This window comes from Dermacentor andersoni, chromosome 2, assembly GCF_023375885.2.
Source record: "Dermacentor andersoni chromosome 2, qqDerAnde1_hic_scaffold, whole genome shotgun sequence".
Taxonomy (NCBI): domain Eukaryota; kingdom Metazoa; phylum Arthropoda; class Arachnida; order Ixodida; family Ixodidae; genus Dermacentor; species Dermacentor andersoni.
The window spans coordinates 40637827-40651130 of record NC_092815.1 but is presented as its reverse complement, the minus strand read 5'-3'; the positions used below and the strand labels follow the sequence as shown (position 1 = coordinate 40651130).

The 13304-nt window shown below is 46.7% G+C and overlaps 2 protein-coding genes across 4 annotated transcripts in view; one reads left to right on the top strand and one right to left on the bottom strand.

Annotated features, from left to right (window-relative positions):
- Positions 1 to 7087: 7087 nt before the first annotated feature.
- LOC126542418 (uncharacterized) lies at positions 7088 to 8541 on the bottom strand (the record flags this gene model as incomplete). Its single annotated transcript, XM_050189481.3, has 1 exon — positions 7088 to 8541. A coding segment is annotated over one exon (564 nt), but the record flags the coding sequence as incomplete, so codon positions are not given.
- A 297-nt stretch (positions 8542 to 8838) lies between these two features.
- Positions 8839 to 13304, top strand: part of LOC126542407 (uncharacterized) — a 42648-nt gene continuing 38182 nt past the window's right edge. The window contains exons 1-2 of one of the 3 annotated variants that reach the window (XM_050189466.3): positions 8839 to 9134; positions 12815 to 13062. In XM_050189466.3, coding sequence (XP_050045423.1) covers positions 12897 to 13062 — 166 coding nt within the window. In that variant the 5' untranslated portion in view covers positions 8839 to 9134; positions 12815 to 12896. Of the gene's footprint in view, positions 9135 to 9744; positions 9909 to 9967; positions 10122 to 12814; positions 13063 to 13304 lie in introns of those variants that run through there. The other 2 variants (XM_055077229.2, XM_055077230.2) reach the window with 2 other exon arrangements.

Sequence of the window (13304 nt, the reverse complement as noted above, 5' to 3'; positions counted from 1 at the left end):
GGAGAGGGAGACGGCAAAAAGACAGGAGCGCGAACTTCAAGAGCAAAAAGAGAAACAGGAGCGCGAACGAAAAGAGCAGAAAGAAAAAGAAGAGCGCGAACACGCTTTGGAAATGAAGCGTCTCGAGGTAGAGATGGAACGCGCTCTTAATGGAAGTCAGGCACACGGTGCAGGAGAACGAGTATTGTTCAAAATGACTGACCTGATGCGGCCGTTTAAGCTTGGAGAGGACATTGGTTTGTTCCTGGTTAACTTTGAGCGAACGTGCGAGAAGCAGGGGTTCTCTCGGGAAACGTGGCCACAGCGCTTGCTCACTTTGTTACCCGGCGAGGCGGCCGACGTAGTCGCTCGCTTGAAGAGAGAGGAGGCAGAGGATTTCGACAAAGTGAAATCGAGTCTGCTAAAAAAGTACAGGCTGTCAGCGGAGGCGTTCCGTCGGAAGTTTCGGGAAAATGAGAAAGGCAGAAGTGAGTCATATACAGAGTTTGCCTACAGGCTAATGTCAAACATGCAGGAGTGGCTCAAAGAAGAGAAAGCATTTGGTGACCACGAGAGAGTTCTGCAGTGTTTCGGGCTGGAACAGTTTTATAGTCGGTTACCTGAGAACGTGCGGTACTGGGTCTTGGATAGGCCAGACGTTAGTACAGTGGCTAGAGCCGCTGAGCTAGCCGAGGAGTTTGTGACGCGTCGGGCTCGCGGAGCTAAGGACGGTCAAAAGGGTGAATTTGGCTCCAAGTTTGAGAGGCCGAAGTTCACTCCCATGAGAGCAAAGGGGGACACACGTAGTGCGGATGCGAGTGAAAGCAGTCCGACCGAACGTAAGGATACGGCGGCAGCCGAAGCCGAACGCAGAAAGCGGTTCGAGATGAGGCAAGCGCGCGTTTGTTATACGTGCCAGAAGCCGGGTCACTTTTCGGCGCAGTGTCCAGAAACAAAAACAAAAGTCGTGTTTTTGTCATTATGAAGCACTGACGAGAACATGAAGCTTCTCGAGCCTTACCTGCGAGACCTCCTCGTGAACGGGAAAGAGTGCCGAGTGCTTCGCGATTCCGCAGCTACGATGGATGTAGTTCGCCCCTCTTACGTAGAACCCGATATGTTCACGGGCGAGTGCGCATGGATCAAGCAAGCCGTGGAAGCTCATAGCGTGTGTCTGCCCGTAGCAAAAGTGCTTATTGAAGGACCTTTCGGAGCACTTGAGACGGAGGCGGCAGTGTCATCTATGCTGCCCCCCCAGTACCCGTACCTATTTTCGAACAGGTCCGATCACCTCCTGCGCGAGAAGGGGCTTTTGTTTGGTGAGGCCAGCATTCAGGCCTTAACCAGATCGAAGGTTCGGGAGCTCGCTGCAAAGGCGGTAGTTGCGGGGCCGACGTTGTCGAACAATGAGAAAGGGTCAGAAGCGCAGCAAGCTGATATTCAGAGCACGCCCGAACTGAATAAAATTGAGCCTGTAGCGTTAAAGGCACCAGATACTGGAGAGGAAATGCCCGACACGGGAAAGTTAGAAGAGCTATCTGCAGATTTGCTCATCGCGCCTACGTCAGACGGACTTAAGAGGTTGCTAAAAGTCAGCCGGGCGGCTTTGATAGCCGAGCAAAAGAAGGATGGCAGCCTAGAAAACATACGCTGCATTGTCAAGGAAGGTATCGCCAAGAAAAATGCTCGCTTTGTGGAAAGAGGTGGGGTCCTGTACCGGAAGTATCTAGACCGCAGGGGAGTGGAGTTCGATCAGCTGATCGTGCCTCAGTGCTACCGTCAGGATCTGTTGCGCTTGTCGCATGGGGGTTCGTGGTCCGGACACCTAGGAGTTAAGAAAACTAAGGACCGTCTCTTGCAAGAGCACTATTGGCCAGGGTGTTTTCGGGACGCAGACCACTTTGTGAGGACATGTGACACCTGTCAGCGGGTGGGCAAACCAGGGGACAAATCGAGGGCGCCGTTGAAGTTGGTACCTATCATTACGGAGCCTTTTAGACGGCTCGTTATTGATACAGTGGGACCTCTGCCGGTAACAGCCACGGGGTACAGACACATTTTGACTGTGATCTGCCCAGCGACAAAGTTCCCTCAAGCAGTGCCGCTTAAAGAACTCAGCTCAGTTGAGATAGTCAATGCACTACTGTCCATATTTGCGCGAGTTGGTTTTCCTGCGGAAATCCAGTCAGATCAGGGCACGGTGTTTACGAGCGCTTTGACGACAGCCTTTCTCGAAAGGTGCGGGGTAAAGCTGTTACACAGCTCAGTGTACCACCCACAGTCGAATTCCGTTGAGAAGCTCCACTCCGTCATGAAGCGCGCGTTGAGAGCATTGTGTTTTGAACAACAAACTGACTGGGAGCTGTGTCTGCCTGGGGTGATGTTTGCATTAAGGACCGCGCCGCATGCAGCTACGGGGTTTTCGCCAGCTGAGCTAGTGTACGGTCGCTCGCTGCGATCTCCGCTTCGCATGCTTCGAGACGGATCACTGCCCTCTCCAATGACTGCAGACCATCTCTTCCACAAATGGCCGCCTCCTGCGCTGGAGCCTCGCTTTGCAACAATATTCCTTTGAGGTGCGTTACAAAAAGGGGAGTCTCAACGGTAACGCCGATGGCTTAAGTCGAAGCCCCTAACGTAGGAATCAGCCTCAAAGTTGTTTGTTACGGATGTTTTTCTTCCTGGGGCAGGATTTTTAGCATATTGCTTTTGTTTAGTGTTTCAAAGTGATGACGTGCTTTCTAGTGCAATTTTCCAATTTGTGGACGCGTTCTGAGTGCTGCTAGACTACTGTAAGGAACTAGGCAGTGGTATAAAAGGGGAAGGAGCCTGGCAGGACTTGGTGAGGGTTGTTTCGTGCTTGCTGACTGAGCGGTTGAGTTTCGGCGTACTTCTAACGCTTGCCGGGAACGAGAACAAAAATGTCAACTCTCCCGAAGTCACTTTGCAGTGTCCTGTGTGAACCTGAACGAGAGAACGAGGCCTTCTCTGTGCGCTGCGCTCAAGAAACGCCGACGGACGCCCGACTTCGGTTATGAGCATCATCGAGCGACATCCCTCCGGACAGCGGATGCAGTCCCCTGACCATCGGTATCTCCTTCCCCCGGCGGGGCGGTCTGTTACGTTTCGCCTACGACGCGCGGTATAGCCGGCGCGGATGCAACGGACGCCGGGGCTTCGTTCAAAGCGGCGGACATTTTGGCCCGTTCAGCGCCGCCGATACGCCTCCCCGCCACGCGCGTCCAGGCATGTTTCAGTGCCACGTGTCTTCAAGTGTGCGTGTGTGCATGTTGGTGCCCACGCTTGTCAAAGCGCGGCAGCCGGGGAGAGGAGCTCCCCAAGTGTGAAGCGAGGAGGTCTGACCGGCGCCGGCTTGGCGGATGCGTCACTACACTCGTCTGAACGTGTCTCTGAGCCTGTCCGTGCCCCGCCGTCACGTGGCCTCGTCACGAGGCCTTCCTCTTGCCCACGACTCCGAGAGTATAAGAGCAGCTGCCCCCGGACGCCAAGAGAGAGGCTCCGATTTCTTCCGTTGAGTTACGTGCTCTCCCGTCTCTCCACTTCGGTCGACCTGACCGGTCGCTCTTTTGCGATGCTAGAATAAACAAGTTGTTCTGTTACCAGTCGACTCATGCTTTGCCGGGACCTTCGGATGCTTCCAGTTGTGCCCCCGGCCGCCAGGCCAACGCTACCCTTGGGGCTTGCGACCCATTTGCAACAACTCGTGCCAGCGGTGCGATTGCAATAACGGGAGTCAGCGCTGAGATTCCAACAGTGCTTGGTGAAGTTTACTACCTTGTATATGGCTTCCTGTAATAGGTCTTGTTTTTCTCCATAGGAACCCCAGTGTGCCCACAAAGTTATGTCATCGGCGTAGATTGCACATCCGAGGCCCCGTGCTTGCTCGTGTTCATCCCGACGTTGAAAAGAACTGGTAACAAGATTGAGCCCTGTGGAGTTCCTCGGTTGGGCATCGAAAGACGTCAGAGCGCGTACTGCCCAACCCAATCTTTGCCTTCCTGTCGCAAAGGAAGGTAAGGACGTACCGAAGCACCCTTCTTCCGCAACCTATGTCTTCCAGACCTTCGAGGATTGCTTCGTGAGAGATCGTGTCAAACGCTTTTTTTTTTTAATCGAGCGCCACAACTACCCTGGCTTCTTTGCTTCGTGGCGGGTCCAAAACTTCGTCGCGCAGCATAAGAAAGGCGTCCTGTGCCGACACCTGTGGCCTGAAGCCGAGCATAATGTATGGTCCGACGACGGGGCACTAACGGAAGAATGGAAAGAGGCTCCTGTCATACTCATACCGAAACCGGCTAAACCCAGAGGTCTGCAAAACTTGAGCCCAATATCGCTCACGTCGTGTGCAGGGAAGCTTTTTGAGAAGGTGACCCAAACTCGAATGAGCGACTACATCGAGCGGAATTAACATTGCGACGGCAGAAGTGAAATTCTACGCTGGAATCGTGAGCGGCAACGGAGCCAGATGTGGAAGACGACGACGCTCGAACGCTGGTGACGATAGTTTTTTTGCGCAACAGAGCCAGCTGTGCAAGAAGACGTCGACGACGAACGCGCGAGCAGTGGCACCAGCATTTTTTTTTCTTCTTCTTTCCCCTCGTTTTCTTCTTCTTTTCTTTCACAGCGAAGCTGTCTATGGCTAAGATCTGGAAAGTAATGTGTCCGAGGTGTTGACAAAAACAAATCATGTAGGCCGATCCACTTGACAGTGCAGAAAGGGTCCAAGCTCAATGGCACATACACCTGTGGGCTCGGTGGAGATAAACTTTATTGAAAGGGGGAAGGGTAAAGGGGGAAGTGCTGACTCGGGGACGTGCTGGGCTCGGGGACCTGTAACGCGTCCTTGAACTACCTTTGACACCCAAAGAGCTCCCAGGCACAAGGGCAAGAGTAAATGTTTTCGTAAAAAAATCTTTTGAACAACTTTTTCAAAAACGACTGCGTCATCAACGTATCATTTCATTGTTTCCCGAAAGCAGCAGGCAATGCGCATCGGAGAGCGGCATGTATAAGAAACTTGCGCATTTGAAAAAAAAAAACTGACTGCCGCTATGTTGGTGTGTTCGAAACACTTAATTGGCTCGGGACGATTTCTTTATTCCAGGGGAGAGCGCAATATAAAATTTGAGTTTGGCTTCACTGCCTCTTACTCGACACGAAGTTTTGCGAATGAGCCCTGAAATCGTGATTTGTCCGTAAAGTTGTGAATACTTTAATTTACAACTCGGCATGATGTTTTATTACCGAGTCACGACATCGTGTTCTTGACCGCGACGGCTGCGTTTAGTTGGAAGATACATCAAAGAATGATTGTTTGTTGGTCAACTGCCAACTGCAACGAAATTTTGCGCCACATAAGTGGATGTGTCACGAACGTCTCTCAGAAGTAGGCGTTTCCAATACCTTAAATCCTAAACTGAAAAAAAAAGAAAGAAAGAAATAAAACGCCGCCATTAGCACTCACCGGAAGTGACGCATGGCTTAGATCGCACGACTCCTCGGCGCGATCTCCGAGATCAGCCGCTCGCGGCGCGATAAAAAATCTCGGAGGCTACAGGCTGGGAGTTATGTCACAGCCGCAAGTTAACCACTAGGTGCATACACCGTCGGCGTAAGAGTTATTAAGCGACTGCGAATACAAAATTAAATGAGGCAATTACCAGACCTTCAACTTTGCTAAGGTTGCTGCAGTAGTATTCAGAATCGGTCTATTCTTGTGTCCGCTGCAGCACGAAGGCCTATCCCAGTGATCTACAATTACTCCTGTTACACTTTCTCGGTTGACTTCGTCCTCAATCATTTCTTGCAATTCGTCTCCAGTGTTGCTGAACAGGATAATGTCATCTGTAAACCGAAGGTTGAGATATTTGCCATTGATTCTCAGTCCTAAGCCTTCGCAGCCTAATAGTGTGAATACTTTTTCTAGGAATGCAGTCAGTAGCATTGCAGAGATATAAGATAATATAATAAGCAGTAGTGTATAATACTCATTAACAGTTTAGCCAAAGTGAAAGTTCATTGCAGTCGGCCTTTAATATGCACTGCTTGACTATACCTTCACTTCACATACATTCCAACACATTTGTTGGATTTGCATATTTTTCCTTTGTGTGTGTGAATGTGTCTTGCCACTTAACGGAGGGGAGCAAATGCCAGGCATACTAATCTCACTCGCCCTCAATTGTGCTAGCAGTTTACACAAATTCACTAGAGGTGACTTCACTTATGTAAATTACCCTAGGATGGCTTCCTGCCTTTCCTGTCTTCTATTTCTCTCTCTTTCACTTCAGGCTGGTGCATTAAGGTGATGGCCTAAAACATCGTCCCTCTTTACACGATTTTGAGATAGAAAGATGACGCAATGCATTAATTTTGCATTCATGTCAAAACAGCCTCTGCTGTCAACATGGCAGAGGAGCAGACTAGCTGGTGCTGAGGCAACATTTGTGTGAAGGGATTTGGATGTCCAAGTGCAGTTAGTTGTGCCAGAAGGATCAGCTAAAGCTATCCCAATTGAATCCACTTGTTACTGCTACATATATTATGTAGTACAAGAACACTTTACTATTCAAATGTCTGATATTCACATATTAAAGTGCCTTTGCAAGCAAATGAACTGCACTGTTTATGTGTGTACTTGTTTATGTAGAAAACGTAGTGAAATGATGTTTTCATCTTCATAGGATGTGTGAAATAGCTAAGGCAAGTTGAAAACCACATACTATCTTTTCTCTGGCCCAAGCAAAGTTATCCCCATAACCCTTTGAAATAAACATCTGGCTACACAATGTTTTGTTGTATTACTAGCATGGACTAAAATCCTGATGGGCTAAAACAAATGAAGACATCTTACATGAGAGTTCTTGGAAGCACAATATGGTATCAGTGTAGAAACAGTTGTTAGCTTCTAGCAGGAAAGTTTCATGTCTCAGCCTGGACGATATCACTGTAGCAATTACCGATGGTAATTGAAATGCAACTGACAATGATCTTGTTTATGGTTGCCAATTTATGCAATCAGTGTAGGCCAGGATCAGAGTAGGCCAAGAGGCCATGTCTGCATGCATTAAATGACAGTTATATCAAGCAGAGAACCAAGAAATCTGACTGATTTAATAAAATGCACACAAGAAGGACCTGCATAGCATGGAATGATGGTAGCAATATAAGAACTTTACAAACATTATGAATGACACTACATACATATCACCAAAATTCCAGACTTAAACTTGCCAAGTTTTGCACATACATTTTTAAATATTCAACATGGAGGAATTATATTCTAAACAATAAAGATCAACATAGACGCTTCGCATGTTTACAGGAGCTTGAGAAACGATCTCACCTTACAAAGCATACACAAGACATGCCTGATGATGTTTCTGCTTCACTCAGGACAAACTTGCGAGGTTGTAAGAATTACGAAATATGACTTAGATATTTATACAACGCTGCTTGTGCACAATCATGTGGGTCAGATACTACTTGGAATATACAAAAAAATGTTGCTCGTCTAGTGCATGGGATCAAAGGCTGCACAGTTACGCAAATGCACAACAGTTGCAGAATCAGAATATCCGTGCCTGTGTATCAAGTCAGAAATTTATACATGTGGTTTATTGAGTGCAGTAGAAATGGCAGTAGGAAACCTGCCTAATGTATTAAAACACAGAAAATAATATTAAAGAAATGACACGTGACATGGCATAATGTTGCAAATGAGTTGGGTGAAATTAACATTCACCTTTCGAACTTTTTTATACGCGCGACATATCTGTAAGTTCGACCAAATGAGTAGACTTAAAACGATAATGCAGAAAGTGCGCACTGAAAAGAAATGCCAGCTGGTCCGTCAAACACAATAAAAGCGCTCGTCAAAAGCATATTAGGCTTGTATTTACTGAGCCACACCTATTGCATGTCCGGTCGTAAATAAACTAAAAAAGGAGAAATCGATGCAGGAACACGGCAGTCAACTTAAACACTGGGCTTTCGCAAGGGGGTATATTTCATACGCGCTTTCTTCACGACCGGTGGTTTCGTAGCCTCCGCCTGCTGTGGAACGGTCTCAGGACTCGGCCTTTTCAGGCTCTCCACAGGCGTGCTGCTTTCTTGTCCGGGTTCCTCTCCTTTCGCAACACTCGGACCAGGATTCGAGGCTGTCTCGTTACCCTTGTCGCCGCCTTGGAGCTCCTGCCTTTTAGACTGCTTGTCCACGAGGGAGGAAATAACCTCAAGTTCAGAGAGAGTCCGGTCTATCAAACTGCCGATCATGTTCGCAAATTCCGGCGACTGGTTCTGGTTGCGGAGTGACTCAATCGCACTGGGCCACTGCTCCAGCGCGTACAGGGACTTCCGGAAGGAACTGTTGGTGATCTGTTGGGATTTGGTCGCAGATGCTTCGCCCTCTGCCATGGTGACGCCGTGCGGTTTACAAATCCCTTCAGCTTCAGCAGCGAGAATTGGATTGATCCCGGTTTGCTGCAGCCACTGTTCGGGGCGTTTTTCACAGGATTTCGTCGCCTTGACAAACGGAAACCATTATTGGCAACAAAACGACAACAGCCACAACATACACAGCGTTTCCTTTAGTGTAGTTTTCTTTTCGGGGCGACTTCAGCTGGCCAGAGGATTGGCTTCGTTTGACTTGTTTCAGCTGGAGTTATAATGATGTTGTTGTCGATAGCAGTCGATAGGATGAATAAAGGCTTACGCTAAGAACAATAGCGTTCATAAGAAAAAAATTATTAAATAAGTTAAAAATATAATTATAATTGACAATAATTTTTTATTAACGTTTTGTAATGCTAATGCAGACTATTTTTTTGGGTTTGCGAGAACGAGAACAATCCACGAGGGGGCTTCTCACTGGCCTTCTGCTTCAGATTTGTTAACATTAATTATAAACAACTGCGCCTCGCATATGTTTGTGTTACATACGCGAAGGTTAGAGCTTCTATTCTTCCTAAAGCAGCGCCACTTGCCAAATGACGGCTTTTCATCTGTTTAACTGTGAGGCCGTATGACCCAGCTTTAGTAGGTGTAAGCAGCCATTTTATCATCGGGGTGTTTTCCTTTTTCGCGGAAAGTTGGTCACCGCCGACTCATCGCGGCCGAAATGACATAACGATAAGGTAAGTTGGCTTCCTATACGAACACTCCTGCGTCACTTGAGCTAAGAAATACTTCAAGAAGCAGTTTCGGTGTCTGTACATATTTCTAACCGTAACAGAAACCGTAAACACGCACGGACCATTCCCGTGCGCACCCAATGGGTTGAGCGTCGAGTTATCAAAACCTACTGAGAGATTCGGAATCGTCACTGCTTTACATCAAGCCATATTCGTTCAGACGTTCTGAAGAGTTCGTTGACGCTCGTAGTGACGTGAGAAAACGTTTGCCGCTAGCAGTGAGCTCAGGAAATGCGTACGGCTTCGCTTGCCGGATGTAAATACGTGACATCTTTTCGTGCTCTGTGCGGCGTGAAGGGTCAGTTCGGCCTAAAAGCGCGAAATCGCAAGTGCGTAACGGTAACAAATTCTTTATTGGAATGTTGACGCATAGGCAGCCGCTTGGAGACTTCGATCACCTGTCAAAGCTTCGTTTTGTGGGCGGCCACGGTTGGGTAACGTGTTCACAGGTGATCCTGTTAATCGCGCGTCATCTTTCGTTTCCTGCTTTTTATTTTCGTCCGTGCGGTGACGTAATAAAGTAAGTAAAGTGATAGTGGCGATAGCGCCAGCTTTCAGCAAGTACTGCAGTCCTGCTGTTATCCGCTTGAAGTTAGCGACGGAAGGGGCAATGACGGCGAGTAAACATAGCTGCGGCAACACTCCCTGTATGTCCTCGCAGATCGCCTCCGTGAATGTTTCACATCGCTTCCGGATATGCAGGCCTTCTTCTGTATGGTATGATTAGTTGCAAGAAGTATTTCAGTTCTGTGTGCCTTGTCGCCGGAACGCATTGGCTCTGCTATTTTAGATTAATTGTTTTGGTTCCGACGATTGTTCTGCGGCCTTGAGCTGTGTTTCTCGATCGAGGGTGAAACATCTTCACTTGCGAAAGGAATCAAGTATCGAAGTGTCTTCGGCGATTCAGCGCAGTGCTTGACTGGTTGTGGCGTACGTTATCAGTCAGGATACTGAGTTTTGGAAGCATATTGGCCTCGTGTAACTTCGTTAGGATAATGTAGTACACGGTGCTTCATTATGAAAATGAATACCAGATTGCGTTTAAAAGATCGGTAATTTTCTTCGCGCTTGCACTGCAATAAAGAACACTGCAAATAAAGAACGTTTATCAAGGCAGATTCCTCAACATGAGAACTGCATAGAAGGTAACAGCAAGTAAAGTTCAAACTTGCAAGTCTGCAGAAATCGTTTGAACTCAGGTCAAATTTACTGTTACCTTTCATACTGTGTACCTCTTATGTACGATGTTCAGTGCATATTTACCCAACTATCTTCTGATTGGTGGTTTATAATATGCAGTACAGTAAAGTAGAACGTCTGATTAACATTTACCTCAAGCTGTGCCGAAAGAAAATGCTTGAGGCCGCATGTTAAGTAGATCTCTAAATGCAAAAAAACTATTGCTGAGGCCGTGTCTTCAAAACTAAGCTGCAGCCAGACTTGAAAACTAATTTGATGCTCAATTTCAAGAGTGGACCGTACTAAACATTCAGCTCATCACGTATCATGGGTGCAGTAATTGCATAAAAGGTGGTGTTGGCATTCCACATTTTGTGGTAGCATAACATTTGATTTGTTATTGTAGCTACCACGTGCCATAAGGTGTAATTTTCTCATACCATTCTGAGGCATTGCATAAACTTGACTAAGATTTTTTTCCAGTTTTCTGTTGGGTTGGCACTTATACTGCAATGGCCAAGGAATGTACTAGGCTGGTTTATCATCAATTTTGACACAGGGACACTGGATAAATAACAGCAGCAGAACTTCTATGATGTAAATGTCAACTTCTTGCGAAACGAAATGCAGTAGGAAAAAACTGACTAAATGATAACTGACCATGCAAAAGAGCTTATGGCCCCCTTAACAGCAGCATTTCTGACAAATTATTCCAATAGCAAGAGAGTCATGTTCAATGTTTTACTCACCTAGTGTACAAACCCACTCCAAAACCACTGGGAAAGGTGAGCAAACTATATGTGTGTGTGTGTGTAACAAACACATGCAATAAACCGGACACTGAATAATCTTCCCGAGATATACACGTGCACTCTGTGTCACTTAACACATAAATAATCTGGCTGCCTCGTGACCCTCTTCATTGTGAAGAAGGGACCTGTAACGGCCCCAAAAGGTCAATTATGTTTGTTGTCTGTCAACCTTAAGCCCTTTTATTTTGACCATATGTATGGTGGGTGTATGGGCAGTGGTGTTTGGAAAATATGTGCTGGAAGGATTGGCAATATACACTGCACACTCAACAATGATAGTGGTACTTACATTTTGTTGTGTTCCTTTTCACTGAAGCTGTTGTCTATGTACAGGCAATTTTTAGCAATTTGTGCATATTGAGAAGGCTGCAGTGTGATAACATGCAAAACAGAATTCCGATGAAGTTTCTGCCAACTTAGCAGGGTCTTGGAAGTGCCCAGCTCACCTCTGTCTCTAACCCTAGTCTAACGTCAGAAGCCTTCTACCGCTAAGTAGTAGTAGTAGCAGAAAACATTTATTCACGAAAGAGGGAAGAAATACGGAGGAAAAAAATTTACAGTGAGTGGAGTCTTCATTTCAAAACTCCAGTGGCCTTGGCTGCTGCTCTCGCCTGGATTACCAGTCTGCGCTGGGTCTTTAGGTCTGAGCTGGACAGGGTGGCCTCCCACTGCTCCTCCGGCTGTTGTGTTTGTATGTCTACCGCTAAGAGCAGTGTTTATCTAGGCTCTGCTGTTGAGAGGTTGAACTAATGAAGGTGTGTTCAGTGCTGGCCTGGTTCCAACTATTGAAACTATTCACCATTCATGGTGTAAATAATACTACATACACAAATTGTCATGACCATGAAAGGACATTGATTACATCTAATGGGAAGTCTGCATTCTTCTTTAAAGAGGTAGTCTTTGTTTCAGTAGATTTAGCTGACAGATAATTCGACTGGAAACACATTACTATTTTGCCGTTGGGCCTTCGGTCAAACTGAACGTGACTTCAGTGTTGGAAGTGTGCATTGCATGTTGTGACGTAAACACACATAATGTGCCAAGAATAGGCATGCAAGAAGTAGCTGAACTGTGTGCTGAACTAAACAGACTACAGTCTGATGGTTTTAGTCTTCAAGCTTTGCTTTCATCTATCCTCATGTGCATTGAGTTCAGGGGTTAGAGCAGAAGTATCATCAACTTGGCATTAATAAGCTGTCACAGCTTCCTCGCTATGTCAAGTGGTATAAATGAAAGCTTAATCCCTAGTGCCTGACCTTGCATTCTCTTCCTTGCACAAGCCAAGTGTAAAATCAGATTTAGGAAGGACCTCGTACATTGGTCCCTCCTTTTACAGGGAACCTAGATATGGGCCATGCTTCCCACTAATCCTCTCTCTGTCCCAAAGCATTTTGCACAAAGAGCAAGCTTTTGTTGTTAAAGCTCAAGAAGTTAACGTAACCCATGGCATGCCACTGTACATGGTGCTACTGTAACCCAACACTTGTAAAGAAGTCAAATGACACTAGTCGTTGGTTGCTGTCTATTATGTTTAGTTTATGAATGTCACACAGATCTCTGGAATTTGTTTTTGTTTTTCTGTGGACAGTGCAAAGTCTGTTTACTTACGTATTGTATTTTTACTTTCAGGGGCACACACATTAGTTAGTACAAGTCTTTAGTTGCGCAACTGCTACCATAGGAGCGACAAGCTGCTGTCGCCGTCAGCACGATGCCTCCGCCACCACCTCCCCCGCCCCCGATGGGGGGACTGGGGCCGCCTAAGCTTGGGAACACGATGGCTACGCCAGACCGGTCTGCCCTACTGTCACAGATTCGTGGTGGTGCCATGTTAAAAAAAGCAGTCACCAATGATCGCAGCGCACCTATAATTGATGGTAAGGCATCTACATTCCTGCCACATGTGCACTTGCATCGCTCATTTACAGCTGTAACTGTTCATACTGACCCTGCCAAAAAAAAAAAAAGAAAGAAAACATGGCAGACAAAGTTGTGACAAATATCAGCAGTCGACTGACTTGTAATGACATGGCTGCATGGCCGCTTCCATCAGTTTGTGAAATTCAGTATCTGTAATGACAGTCATCTACACCAATGCATAACTAGGTTCGAAAAAAGT